Genomic DNA, 14,958 nt, shown 5'->3' on the forward strand with positions numbered 1-14,958 from the left:
TTGAAGTGTAGTGCAATAGCTGGGGAAAAAATACAGAATATTCAGACCCACAGAAAACATAAATTCAAGAAGGGCTTATGGAATTTATTCTAATGATTTTCTTTTGTCATAAATAAGCCTAGCTGCTGTAATGAGAAYAGATCTATAAAATTATTAGCAATTGTTTGGCAATGATTGTTTGGCAATTGCCACTTGTTTAGCAATTTTATCCAAAACCTGGATAGAAAAAATGCCCTTAAGGCCAACACAGGCAGGGGGAGCTTTATATTCCCCTTCCAAACCAGGCTGGGAACACCAGGGGAAGATTGCTCTGCATGGATCAAAACTTGTATGCAGCACCGCAATAAATACCAGGGAAGAAACTTCGCCTGGTATTCAAAGGAGGTCATGGTGTTGCCTGTGGACATCTGCTGAGAATGGAATGTTCACTCATTCTTTTTCCTTTTTCTTTCTTTTTCCCCCAGGGCACTATTTTTGTTCCTTTCCATAGCCATTTTTAGCAATAAATGATTAAATTTTGCAACAGTCCACAGTGAYAAAACTGTTCTGACCATGCTGCTACCCCTCCTCACTACTCAGCCCCYCATTTTGGGGTGAAGATGCACAGGAGAGGTTTCTTACTGAGGTAGAAGGTGCAGGAGCTGCTGAGTGCACTGAGGAAACCGTAGCAGCAGTGATCACATCTGAGGAACCCGCGGGCTTGGCACCCTCCTTGGATTTCTGGAAGCACAGGACACACAGGGGACGAAAGGAAAGCACTYATCAGACTCCACACAGCGCCCACACAATTAAGGATTTCATTTTCCTTAGGATCTTTGCTTATTTCAGATTAAAACACCCCCCAGACTGTGCAGCTGTCCCTCATCTCAGTTTGTTCCTCCCTCTAAACCACTGGGTTAAATCTCGCMACAGCTGAAGTTTTAAAAGGTTAAAACAACTCCACAAAAACTAAGACTTCACCCAGCCCATCTAATATTCCCAAGAAACACTTCTAAAATCATCAGCTGCAAAGGACTATCTAGGCAACCAACTATTAAAAAAAAAACAAAACCAAGTCACACAACTTAACTGATTTTTTGTTTGTTTTTTAAAAGTCTTGCTCTTCTAGTAACTAACTGCAAGAAGTATTTTAAATTTTTAGTTAYTGGATTTCATTTAAGGAACTTCACATAAGGAAAACATACAAAATGTTCCAATTAGTCAAACAACTTGAAAATAAAACCAATTTTCAGACATCTAATATACTTACCTTTGGTACAGTTGATGTAGGTAATGGTTCAGGTGGTGATGGAGAACTGGAAAATCCTGCTGTCAAACCCTCTAAAAGATCATTTTCACTCATAGGCTGCTGTTGAAGAGAAAAAAAAGAAGATTGTAAATCTCTTCATCTCTTAAAAAGTGAAAAGGTAACACAGTCCATTTTCCAACTGAACACTGCGTAACCCTGCTCGAGATTTGGTAAGAAAGTCACAAATTAAACAGTTATTTGAAATGGTCACTTTTTTTACCTGTGACTTTTCTTCTGGTTTTGGTAGGAGTGATTTTCCATCTTTGTCCTACAAAATAAAAAATCCCTAGCATTACACCAATCAGTCCTTAAATGAGAGTACAATACAAGCATTCTGAGAACATCCCCTGAGCAACAGAAAATGTTACACGGGGCAGGGATTCAACCAGCAGCCTCTAAAGCATCTACCGCTGCTACTCAAGATGCTTCTTAAAACATTCAGGTCCCTGGGCTTTTGTAACAGCTTGAACCCATCACAATTTATTTAGTTCTGAAAGACCAGAGGCTGCTGAAACACTCTAGCACAATGATCTCAGACAGAATTATTAATCTGTAGGTATTTGCAACAAAATCACTTCCATGCCCATGCAGACATCCAGTGATAGATGTCAGATATTTGGGAACTAAAAGTGGAATTTTTACATACTATAGAAATGGCTGAACTAAGACATCAGTGTTTCAAAATGAAACGGGAGCCTCAGTTTTTATCCACTTGTTCTGAGGAATGAAAAGGAAGCAAGACTAAGACAGCATGGTAAATAAATTACTTTGGCTTCTGCTAATCTGTACTCTGGAGGAATCGTTTCTTCTTCTTCACCCAGTTTTTTGTGTTGCTCCTTTTTGGTTTTCTCCTGTGAAGGCAAAACAGAAATCACAGTAAGRAAAACAACTGACTACAGCCCAGCAGAAATGCACATGAGCAAGCACTCAGACTTCAATCTTCTGATTCAAATTGGTCTTTCTCTTTCAATCCAACCACCAGATAAAAAATAAAATTAAAAGAAAGCATTTTTTCTTGAGAAAACATCMACTCCTCTGCCTATTTCTTCCTCTGTCTATCAGGCTCAACCTAATTCAATGAAGCTAGCAGAGGTAGGTAAATAGACATGASTGGACCAACAACAAAAACAACACCTCTGAGTCTTAATTCTTGATTTTTTTTTTTTGAGATCTACTCAACATCTGTCTGGGCTGCATGAAAAGGAAGGCTGAACAGTGAAATCTGTAGTCCACTTCAAAAATTATTATCCCCACACAAATTACGTTGGAAAAATGCCAGCTAAGAAAAGARACTGAAGACAACTTCAGGAACTTCTGCCTGACACAATTCCAGCCACCAGAAGGGCTGGTTTCTGACTCCAGTTTCTGGTTTCTGACTCCAGCCAAATCCATCTGGATCAAGGTGGGATATAGTGACATTCAGACTGTGCCTGTGAACAACATTCCCTTACACAGGATTTCAGTGACTTATYTATGGCTCCCTATTTAAATATATAAACCTTTAAGTTTCGTGCRTAATTATTAATTGAAACCCCTCATCATAAATTTGTTTCCTTCAGAAAAAGGACCACACTCTGCTMCCCCTGATGTGGATCTTAATTCTGCTTCAGTTCAGCAGAAAGATACAACAAAAGCACAGTTTCCCATGGAAACTATGTTTTCCCACAGAAACTGAGGGAACTGCTACACTGAAACAGTCAGAATTATAAAGTGTATTCACTGTGCTGAAATCYTGCTCGTACTTCCTAAGCACAACAGAACTGGTTTCAACAATACATTTTGTTTTTTGAAAGAAAGTAAAAATACTGTGTCTACATTGTTTGTAACCTGAGGAAATCGGGTAACATTGAACATAATTATATCAACAGTCTATTTTTTGAGGTCTGATTTTTTTTCTATACCTTAACTTTGTCCACAACAGGCTTTTTCTCATCTGGATCAGGCTCCATCTTTCCTAGGCTACTGGACAAGGCTTCCAGTGCTTCATCTGCTACAGGACCAACCTGTACAGGGCAAAGAATAATTCTCAGTTTGGAGATGAAGAAACCTGKTTTTTTTTCCCTCTTAGGTTCACAAACATCATCCCTTTAGGGCAGGAAGAGCTAGAGGAGACCACAAGAACCATCAGTTTTCCTTCCTCCATGGGAAAGGTCACTGACCATTCTGTTTGTGCTTGACTTGGCTTCTTTTTTTTTTGTTGTTTTGTTTGGTTTTTTTTGTGAAGCACTCAGCCTTTGTGGGTTACSACTGTGCAGGAAGAACTTGCAATTTTGAAATTAGCATCCTGACAACATCCCCTGCCATTCCATAGATGAAACACTGAGTTTTGCTTTAACTCCAGCTGAAGTGGCTCTGTTACTTACTGAAGACTTGGGAGCTGCAGACTGCACAGTGCAAGCTGTGGCACGAGGGACCACTTTATCCTCAGTGGCTTTTGCCACAGACACAGAGCCCGATGGCTTCTGAAACAGAAGAATTTACACTGTTTTACTGAAYATGCTTAGAAACACAAAATGTGCCAGTTAAATGTTTTTTTTCTTTCTTTCTTTCTAAATATAGTACTAAACGAGAAAGAGAAGTCTAAATTTAAAGGCAGAAGATGCTTAGTGAAGAGCTGAATGCCAATAGCACACGTTCCACTAAAGGCAACAGGGAGGGTAAAACAAGAAGAGAAGAAAATGTTTTTTCTTGAAAGAAGAGTAGCACAACCCAGTCTTAGCAAAACTATCAGAGTCAGCTTCTCCAGGGACCCAGAAAGACATACTTTGGATATGCTGCAGGGTTTTGGTGCTTTGGGTTGTACTGTAGGCTGTGCAGGGGAGGCAAAGTCCTTTGAGAATTCATCAACAAGATCAGATTCGCTCAAAGGCTGCAAAAAAAAAAGAAAGAAAAAGACATATGTAGCAAAGGTGACTCACTGYTTTTTTAATTTAGTTTTTCAAGAGCTGTACTTTAGCTGCTCAGAAAGCAGGGAAACATCTGCAGCCTACACTGAAACAACCTTTCACAATTATGTGCAGCAAAACAGCATTAATTTTGGAGCGCATAAAATCAAGAAAAACACAATTTGAAATAAATCAGTTACTTTGTTATGTTTGAAAGTCAATATAATGTAGTAAACTGTACACATAATACAAAACACAATACAGAGAACCAGGTATATCATGTTCAAGACTGTTTACAGGGCTGCTGAAAAGGAAAATACAACCTCTTAATTAGGAAGAAAATGCTAGTATCCACTAGCAGAAGTACAGCTCCCTGAGAGTTCCCTTAGCTTGTCCACTGACTGTTGAGGCTCAGTGGTTTTCACTGCATGTTTTAGTGAAAAAAAATACAGTTTTAGTTTCCTGCTGTGAGTGACCTATTACAATCCCCTGACACTATGTGAACTAGGCCTCTGAAATCCATACATCTCTACACCTGATGATCCTACAATTCCACCAACTACTCTTCACAGCTAAATGTTTAAATCTTTGCTAGGAGTGATGGCCATTCACCTGCTGCATTAAACTTAACAGCTTCGGTGCAGACTCATAGTGCTAAAATGACATTTCTGAAGGAGAAATCCCTCTCTCATTCCCTTCCCCAAATTGTTTATAAAGTGTCTCAACACGTGGARCACCACTCTTCAAAATGCCTGGAATCCTCCTTCAGACCCTAAAAAAAGGCACTTAGGTAATAACCTTTCTTCACAAAAGTAATGCCACTGAATGTACTTAAACTTTGCAGAGTGGAGGCCCAAAGCAAGACAAACCCTAGCTGAAATCCTTCACCAGAAATCACAAAAGAACTGCAAGTGACTGATGGTTTCCAGCTATTTACAYTGCCTTTTTCATTTTGCTGATTTTGGTTTCACTGATCTAAATATCAGTGGTGGTTCCGCAGGAGTACTGGTGAACACACCTTGCTCAAAACCACCTCCTTTAAAGGTGGTGCTTATAATAAAGAGGTGCTGAGAAATGATATCAGAAATTATGCCTGATATTCCCATGATTCAACTACAGAACAAGGATTCAATCATTTTTGTGCCTCCCACCTAGAGAGGTGGAAGAGCATGGGAATACCTATTTTTCTAGTAACCACTTAACAACCTTCTGGCATAATTCTGAGTTTATGTTCTGCCCTGGTTTTCTACAGGACTTTAGCCCAGCTGTAAACAAACCCCCTTTAGCTTATGTTCTCTTTTGGAGCTTTTCATGTGTGCTATCTCTTTGAGCTCTGTGTGGAACATGAAGGCTTATCTCCTGAGGCTTATCTCCTGGCAGTAAAGCCTTCTTCCCCCAGAGCAGACCTGCTCTCTTTTTCTCCTCATGACATGCTTGGCAGGAATTCCCTTCTGTGCAGCTCTCACACATCCACCACTCAAACACACTCCAATGTCTTGAGACCTGACATAAACATTTTTAGAGACCAAAAGTCTTTTTTTCCATCACTGCCTTCTCATTCCTCCCCTCCCSACACTTCAACCCTGAATAATAGGAATGACTTCACATTTCTGCTCGGAAGGCACAGCAGAGTCATTCTCACTTAAACTGGTCCTGRCTTTCACACTCGCTTCAGGAGAGCGAAGATTTCCTGTGCTTTTCCAATTTTTGGCAGCACTCCTCAACTCACAGTATTTCCAAAGTGGTGCCCTCAGTTTCTCCAGTGCACAGCTCCTTTGCTTTCTTCCTGTGCCTTTAAAACTGATCTTTGCAACTCTCAATATTTTAACGCTCTCTTGCACTTTCTAGGCCAAGATGGATACTCTTTGCAAAGTCCAAGTTGCTTTTGTGATCAGAAAAATGTCCACAGCAGCWTTTTTTTCTTCTTTCCAGTGACATTCCTTTATATTTGATCACTAACAAGAGGAAACTGTCAAGAAAACAAAAGATTTTCCTGTTTCATCTCTCTCTGTCCTTAAGAACTCCAACAGATATACTTTAATTCTTTACAGAATACTTTACACTAACTTCCCCCACAGTTTTCCTTTGAGTCAGCACTGATTTTTTTAACTCTCTGCGATCTTGGTACTCTCTAAACATTTTCTTTATATGAGCTCTTCATTCACAGGTAAGTGAATTTCCATAAAACCAACTTCCATTTGATGCTTCTGACCAGCAGGTTTTGTGCAAGGAAGTTAAAACACACAAGCAGACCTAGAGACTTACATCGTGGCACAGAGAGAAGTGATGACAGAGAGGGASAAAACAGGTTATCTAGCCACACTCCTATAATATTGTCAGTTTTCTAACCTTTGGTTTTTCTTCAGGCTTTGGCAATATTGGTTTTCCATCTTTATCCTAGAAGTAAAATAAGTATTATTGACATTTTACTRTTGTTACAGGAAGTGCCATACTCAGTAGTCACCAGCAAAATAATGTGAAGTAAATTACATATACCAGATTAAATCACTGACAGGAATTCCCCTAAATGGGCAATTTTTACATGGCCAGGTAAGTAGATCAAAAAAGCAAATATGATGTCAGCACAATACAAAAGACCAAAAAGTACTCTGAGGTTGTTTTGGCTAATCTCCACCACTTTGAGTGGCAAGCCAAAAAAAAAAAAAAAAAAAAAGCTGCAATTTTCCCATCATTTTACTATAGTGTTTCAAGATTACATTACAAAGTGATACCAAAGAGCACTTCTGCAAAGGGACAGATTTTACAATTATGAGATTTAATATCAGAAAAAAGAAATGCCACTCTTCAAGAACGAATGGGTGACTTGGTAAGAACAGATCTTTGCCCAGAATGCCTGGAAAAAGCAGTAGTGCCACAAAGGATGAGGAGGAAATCAGAGGTACAGAAGTCACCAAGGAAAAAGCTGTTGATTAAATACAAGTTCTTTCCCTCTCTGTGATGAAATAAAGTGTCAGATACAATGCCCTACCTACAAAGCAATTGAGATACGAAAAGCTTACCAACTCTGGAGTTAACCTGTACTCTGGAGGTATTGTATCATCACGCTCTCCAACCTTTTGTTCCTTTTTCTCTTTGGCTTTTGCCTTAAAAAGAAAGAATAGGGGGAAAAAAACACTTAAAGGAATTAAAATAGAAACTCAAAACACACAACTTCACTATCATGATTCTCCAGCTTACTGTGTGTAGAAGAACTGGCATGGCATAAAATTATTCCATGTAACAAGATACTAAAATCCCTCAGTTTATCCCTGTCAGATGTCTGTGGTGAATACAGCTAAATTATTTTAAATCCTAAAAAACTTAAGACAGTATTTGGAGCTCTATCTGTGTGACAGGCACCTACAGAWTTTTTGTGTGTACAAATTTCTCAGGTTTTTTTCCATTTCAGCACTCTGAATTACACAAGCCACAATTCTGCACCWTTTTCCATCACTTGCACGAAAACAAAACTTTTGATTTTCTGGGCTTCCTTCACGATGAAATGCATCCACTAAGTTATCTGAAAGTGCAGACTCACTAGATCTGCTATACAAAAAGCTCTTTTTTTGTCAAAATTGAGCTCATCAACAGGAGGTTTTTCACTATTTCCCTGYCATTTGTTTGCTCTGAGCTGTAATTATGGTTGTAGGCAAGTTTGCAAAACTAAACTAAAAAATAAAAGTTAGCATGCAAACACAGGGTTACTGTTTAAATTCTGTCTGTTGAGGAAAAACAAAACTTTCAGAAGATAGTGAAAGGCCAAGACTCAAATTAGAAATATAATGGAGTTTGGTAAATAAAGGAGCACACACACATTAAAAATCAAACAGCAAATATATCCAAAATGAAAGCTTGCTATAAATAGTACACAGTGCAGGGGAAAAAACCCAAACAGAACTGTATCTACCAGTGCATGCACATATGTGTGTATATATGTTTGCTTGCATAAGCAAACAAATTATATGATTATCATTTTACAGACCATCTTACTACGTTCTACTCTACCTCTATCCACCTGAGACTCTTAATTTTTTAATTTTCTTAACCACGGAAGACTACACATTCTGTAGGTCTTGGATACGAAAGTCACTTTCCTGTTATTTTACATATTTGTCCAGTGTCTAACAAAGAGAACTCAGGATTACACTGTCAGGGAAGCCAGGGTAAAGAGGAGTAAGATGTTACCTCTGACACCTCTACAACAGGAGTAGGATCTTCTTCAGGTTCAGGTTCAGGTCCTCCAAGAGTGTCAAGAAGAGCATCCAGTGCATCATCTTTAATTTCCTGTATTTAAGAAAATGCACAAAATGTTTCATTATTTCTTTAAATTGACACGGGTTTTACCTCACATATTTTTATGCTTATGTGAAGCCAGCACCAGATTGGTCATTTTGCTTTGGCTTTACCCAATTTCCTTAACACCAAATTATGTGATAGAATTAGCACAGTTTCAGTCAAGATATGGCTTAAGGAGAGAAGAAAGAAAAAAAAAGGAAGCAAAAAAATCCCCCCAAAACCCACAGTGTCACAATGTCATGTAACACAATCCTCATATGCTTTGACATGGCAAACCAAAAAACAGTAAGGTCACACTCAGTCTATTTACAGGGGAAAAAAAAGAAGGTTCCTAAAATATGAGAAAATGACATCACATCCAAGTTTTAAATATAAGTAATGACATTTTCCTGCTAATGTATCTACTCTACTGCCTCTAGTCAGAAAAACCACAGTTATTATGCAGAAGATCCAGAAGGAAAATCATCTGATTCACTAAAATCAGATCTTCAATACACAATGGAGTCTGAGCAACGGCAGTTCTTGATATTCCATTCTTTCCACAATAAAGAGGATTTCAACTGAAAATGGGAATTATGAGCATCTTCATGAGACCAGGAGCACATACTGGCAATGGCCTGTAACTTTTAATTTTAACTAATGGAAGAAYAGTTATTTATACCTCTTTTGATTTTGTTTTCTTCTCCTTAGGAGGAACTGAAGTGTTGACTGAACTTGTGGCTTGTGCTTGCACAATTTCTCCTTCTTTATTTGGTTTCTAAGAGTGAGATGAAATTACAGGCAAAGTCAAAAAACCAGAAAAGAAGCAGGAAATTTTATCAGTTTAACATGAATTATTGTGATTACAATTGTCAATTTTTCATCACAATAAATGCATGCAATGGCAAGGAAAGCGTCAATACCTCTGTCAGACCTGTCTTATTCTCATGAGCAGAAGCAGTACTGCAGGTGAAGTCAGATGAGAGTGCCTCTGCAAGTTCATCATCCGTCATTGGCTTCTGAGCAAGGAATTGCAAACCAAGTCATGACCATGAGAAAGATCAAATATCAACACGGGTCAAGCCCAGTTYACAGACTGACTGTGTCCTACTATTATTCACACAGTGACCTTGTTGGCACAAATTCCTGACATAACAAAAAATAAAGGTGGTGCTTGCCCCCTCTGGTTGATTCATGTTTCAGATAAGCTTTTATTTACAGCATGTCGAACTTCCTAATGAGCAAAATTAAGCTGGATGACAGAAATCTCTTGCCAAGTGTAGAAATACAAGAAGCCCCTGCTGAAGGCATTACATCCCTGCTTGCACAAAATTTCTTCCCTTTGTCACACATATGCCCAATATCTCTATAAGCATTTAATTGACACATTTCAGCTTTAACGTCCTGAAAACTCTTAAACCTTTATTAAAAACATCTGTGCCAAGTTCCRTTTAGTTTTATCAGTAGCCAGGTTACCAGGATACCCCACATCCCCCTGCTACTGCCTGGGATTTTCAGAGAACAGGCAAAATTTATATTTTCCTAGAAATCCAGCAATAACTAGATTCTTTTCACCTGGGCTACTTTCACCTTACTCTATATATATATCTATATATATATATATATCTATATCTATATCTATATCTATCTATCTATCTATCTATGTTAAAAAATAAAAAAGTCTTACTTCATCTTGCTCATTTGCTTTCGGTGGGACAACATCTTTGCCATACCCCTTGCTCTAAAATGAGAATTAATTTTGCAGTAAATGGGGAGCAGAAATATGCAATATGAAAGAAAATATGCATAAAAGATTGTGKTTTTTTTAACTCACTAACCTTCAACAACTTAACATACTCTGGAGGGAGACTACCTTCCCGTTTGCCCAGTTCTTCCAAATATCTTGAATATATATCTTCCTGTGAAAAGAATGCACACATTAACGTTTGTAAACTGTTCTTTACCGAAATGAATTTCCAATAAAGCTACCTACAGCAATACTTCCAAAAAGAAAATGCAAAGGTTGGCTAAGACACTGCATAGAGTCTTTCAGTACCTATTATCATACACACACATCTTGACCAGCTTCAGCAGTGCACATTATCCAGCAGAACCCTACAAATCTGCACCCAGATTATTAATTTAAGCCATTTCAGTGTCTCAGATCATAGGATGTATTGCTGAATCTAGATTGCTTTTCAAATATTTATAAATTCCSAATTTTTTATCATGTTTTACTGAGCCACTGAACTTGTAATTTTAATCCTTCTTACAAGGCTCTCCCATTCAGACTCAGAAAGTTATGCATCCTTTAACAATTGCCCAGTTTTGCTCAAGCAGAAATGAAATCTTCTAGGTTGTTTACACTCTCTTGTACTTCCCTCCATCAGTCTTTTGTAAAACCACTCTGGAACTTGCTTGAAAATCAACTCAAAAAGGCAACAAACTTACTTTGTTGACACTTCAGTGTTTTCTACTGCAATAGACCTAAAACTGAGTAATTTCTGTATTAATAAAACCAACATTAAAATCTGACTGGGCAAACTCTGTTTTAACTTTGGCAGGTCACAGTGACAAGTCCTGGATCAACATACAGGATCAATGTACAGCTACAGATGCAGTTCAGGGATAAATCTTCTAMGAAATAAGAATGAGAAGTGTAAAATACCGTAATTTCCGGGCCAGTGTAAACAGGAGTAGTGGGCACATCTTCCTCAGGTCCACCGAGGGTATCTATTAGGCTATCAAGTGCTGATTCATCCATACCAGGCTGAAAAATAAGCAAATCATTATAGAGGTTACCAAGGTGTACACAGGGGGAAAAAAAAAAACCCCAAAAACTGAAGCATCTGGTGAATCTGTAAAAGACTCCAAGAAACCAGCCTAAAAGCTTTTTTTCAGCAGCACATGCATTTGCCAAATTTCTCAGTAAGAACTTTTCTAAACTCAATTCCCCAGCATCATTAAAAGGGTACTTTGTATTTATGTACCAGCTGATGCACATACATATTCAAACATAACCAGAGATAGAAAGTAACTAATTTGAAACTCATGTAATTTTAACCTAGCTTCTAAAGAATTCCTATTTGACAAAACACAGATGACACGTTACTGGGTTTTACCTATTCCTTCACATGGCCCTTCACCATCATGCGTAATAAGACTTTATCAATACTTCAGCAGTTACCCTTTTTTTTTTTTTTGTGTCCTGAAACTGAAGTGTTTCAGAGAGAGAAGCAGCCTCTGAGACATTATTACAAGGAAAGCCTCTGTCTGGGGCTATGTTTACCAACCTCAGTACTCGATTTATCAGCAGCAGCAACCACGCTGGCACCAGCTGTGCCTGTTCCAGCAGCTGCACCAGCCACTGTGGATATCTCCTTGGACTTTTSCTGGAGGRAAAAAAAMCAGACACAAAAAACCCAGAAAAATKAAGAGATTATTTATTGCAATGTTAAAAAAGAGACAAATCAAAGTAAAACATTCAACGCTGAGGCTGAGCACAGTTTTTGGGACTCAGCTGGCTGGTGCATCTGTACAGCACCCAGATGCTTTGGCAGAATCAGCTACCACCAAAAGCTCTGATTCCATGTGATTCTGCTTCTATTTTAACCTTCTTTTTACCCTCCCAGTGACAGAAATCTGCAGGGCAAGAGAGACTTTGAGGCCCCTTCCAAGTCTCTTTTGAAAGCTGTCATTGMCTCCTGGCAATGCACCATTAAACTCCAGCTGCAAAAGGTGCTCAGGGTGGGGTGAAAACTGTGGCAGGTGGGCAGGTGGAGGAACAACACCACATAAAATGCAGGATTTTGTATTACAGGCACTTCTCATTTACTGTCAAAGATAAGTGCATTGTACTAGATCAGCAGCAGCCCTTCATATCACCCAGCCTTGWCACCACACATGCAGGCAGACCAAGAGACCAAAACATCTACATCCTGATGCCATGACATGCTTTTTCTTCACATTTTTTCTCCTTTTGCCCTGTGGAAATAAGCCCTCCCCAACTTTTCCCCCAACCTTTCTCACTTCAGTTTTTTCCACAGCCTTGTGTTCAGGGCTGACCCATTGCACTTGGAGCCAGCACTGCAGTGAGAGAGCAAGGGAAGAGCCCGACAGACTATCAATGACAAGTATGTAGCTTACAAGGAACTTACCAAAAACCAGAAAAAAAGAACCAGAAAAGCCCCAAACACACAGGAACAGACCTAAAACTGCAATGTTCTTAATKCCGTTTGTCAGCCAACAGAATATCTACACTGAATTCTGGGGGCCCAGTCTCACTTGACAATATCCATCTTGATGTGGACTCCTAACATTCCCTCAATAAAATAAACTGGCTCAAATAATAAAAATTGGTTGCTGCTTCCATGATACCTTCGCTGTCTCTGTGGAGGTTGCTGGTGGAGGCTGGTCAGCCTGAACTGTAGTTACTTTKCCCGTGTTATTTGGTTTAGAAGCTGTTGTCTCGGTAGAAGGGGTTTGGTTTTTTCCCTGTGTAGAGATAAACTATTATCACTAGATATGAAAGGCTGGCTTTTATATTCTTTTAGAACTATTTTTTAAGAGAAAGGCAGAAGAAAAACAGCAGAAGAACCCCTCATTAAAAAATTCAGTGAATGAGATTGAGAGTGAAATTATAAAACTTACATCACTGGGTTCCTTTTTCTTCTCTTCCGACAGTTGTTCATTTTCAGAGTCTGTCRGCTGTCATGAAACAAAAAATTGAGATAATTTACCCTTTCCGCTCTTCAATGCTACAGAACAAGATGCATGCCAAGTCTAAATAAGCACAAGGCAGATCTAGGATGGCTAACAGGATGCTTCTTGGGCTGTCCTGAAATTTGTGCACAGCTATGTCATTGACCACACACCAGCTTCACGATCACACACAGAGAAACAGCCAAGAGTTCAGCCTCTTTTTTCAAAGTTAGCAAAAGACCAAAGTGCACCAACTCTKTTGAGGTGAAAGATTAAGTATTTACCTTGTTTGACTGGCTGTTTTTTTCAGATCCTGCTTTGGTTGTTGGTGTAGACTGAAATATAAACAATTATTCAGACAGATGTCAATGTGTGTGGCTCTTTGCAGAAGATCAGATTATGTAAGGCAGAATATCAGACAGGTTCACACTTGTCAGCACTCACACACAGATTCTGCAGTTTACAACATCCTAACTCAGCCTGCCAGTCATTTAAGAGTACATGAAAGTGTGCAAACATGCACACACAGACACACTCACTCCTCACACAGGSGATTGAGGGGGAAAGAAGATGTTGAATATAGCGGCCACCTTGATAACAAACCCAAATTGCCACTATCTGTTTCAGAAATACCCTCAAGTATTATTTAATCAATTATTTTCCACCAATTTATCAATACAAAATATCTAAAATAAATAATGATAAAAATAAACRTAGCCCTGATGGAAAAGACAATCCCTTAGATTCAGTAGGACGTACATGGGATGGGGTATGTTCAGTTACTACCTTTATATCACACCCAAAGCAGAAATTTCATATATTTCCACTCCCCTGTAACCTCTCAATGCTCTTATTTTACAACAGAAYTGAACAATCTGGCTAGTGTAGTAACATGACTTCCAGGATTTACGCCTGAAACCCTTCTACAGCCATGCCACAAAATCAGTTCCTGTGATTCACCCCAAGTCAATGTACAGTAAGTAATAAATTACTACTAGGAGAAACATGTAAGAACTAAAACAGAAAAATTAAAGAGTATGAAGTATGATAATTATTATATCTGGAATTAAAGTTTTATCTCATAAGGAAACAGAAACATAAAAATCCCAGCCTCTTCACCATGTTTTTCTTCCTTTTTTTCCCTTGCTCTTGGTACCTCAGCTGTGCTATGAGCAACACAGAAAGAGCCTTTCATCTGCCAAACATTCACTACCATTTGTAAGCATTCAGCTTCCGTTTTCTGGCTGACCACACAGAGAAATTTGGTAAGTTTGTTTACCGTTTATTACGCAAGTATTCACACCCTCACACTGAACTGCTGACACTTGGCTGGGAAATCCTGAGCATATATTAAATGCAGATGCCTGGGCATAATCTTGGCAAAGGTCTCGAAGCTATGGACCAAGGTAAAGAACACATATCCACAAACCAGTGGGAAAATACTGCTGGAGAGGGAGAACCAAAAATCCTCAAAGTGAGAAAAAGATGTTAAGGAAAAAAATTTAAAAAATCAAAATCATCACTCAAGCTCTGAAGATTCCCACCTCGTCCCCAAATTCCCTGCTCTGAATTTTGTCTTGGTGCCTAAAGCCTGATTAAAGCACAACACCTCTCAGGTTCAGTCATGCTTTGCTTTATGTGCTCCCACCTGTACATCCTTATTACGTGACTCTCATGGGGTTAACTCAAAGACACACACATCCATATTTGTACCGGTACACTAGATAATCCTGTAATGCAAGTATAATCCTGAATTTTCTCAGATTTTAAGATAAGGTTGGATGTGTTTCTGTAACATCTATAGCAAAC

At 38.8% G+C, this 14,958-nt stretch overlaps 1 protein-coding gene across 7 annotated transcripts in view; it reads right to left on the reverse strand.

Moving 5' to 3' along the window:
- CAST (calpastatin) overlaps positions 1–14,958 on the reverse strand; it is a 51,097-nt gene that overhangs the window by 6,397 nt on the left and 29,742 nt on the right. For 4 of the 7 annotated variants that reach the window (XM_057376793.1, XM_057376799.1, XM_057376794.1 and 1 more), the window contains 19 exons: positions 13,434–13,484; positions 13,099–13,155; positions 12,826–12,942; positions 11,742–11,840; positions 11,117–11,218; positions 10,287–10,367; positions 10,136–10,189; positions 9,372–9,467; positions 9,131–9,226; positions 8,359–8,457; positions 7,194–7,277; positions 6,523–6,570; positions 4,053–4,157; positions 3,652–3,750; positions 3,190–3,291; positions 2,056–2,139; positions 1,509–1,556; positions 1,250–1,348; positions 622–720 (listed from right to left, as the gene is read on the reverse strand). In XM_057376793.1, coding sequence (XP_057232776.1) covers positions 622–720; positions 1,250–1,348; positions 1,509–1,556; positions 2,056–2,139; positions 3,190–3,291; positions 3,652–3,750; positions 4,053–4,157; positions 6,523–6,570; positions 7,194–7,277; positions 8,359–8,457; positions 9,131–9,226; positions 9,372–9,467; positions 10,136–10,189; positions 10,287–10,367; positions 11,117–11,218; positions 11,742–11,840; positions 12,826–12,942; positions 13,099–13,155; positions 13,434–13,484 — 1,620 coding nt within the window. The remainder of the gene's footprint in view (positions 1–621; positions 721–1,249; positions 1,349–1,508; positions 1,557–2,055; positions 2,140–3,189; positions 3,292–3,651; positions 3,751–4,052; positions 4,158–6,522; positions 6,571–7,193; positions 7,278–8,358; positions 8,458–9,130; positions 9,227–9,371; positions 9,468–10,135; positions 10,190–10,286; positions 10,368–11,116; positions 11,219–11,741; positions 11,841–12,825; positions 12,943–13,098; positions 13,156–13,433; positions 13,485–14,958) is intronic. The other 3 variants (XM_057376797.1, XM_057376795.1, XM_057376796.1) reach the window with 3 other exon arrangements.

The sequence above is a fragment of the Malurus melanocephalus genome, unplaced genomic scaffold (assembly GCF_030028575.1).
Source record: "Malurus melanocephalus ecotype Western Australia unplaced genomic scaffold, MMel_1.1 scaffold_291, whole genome shotgun sequence".
Lineage (NCBI taxonomy): Eukaryota > Metazoa > Chordata > Aves > Passeriformes > Maluridae > Malurus > Malurus melanocephalus.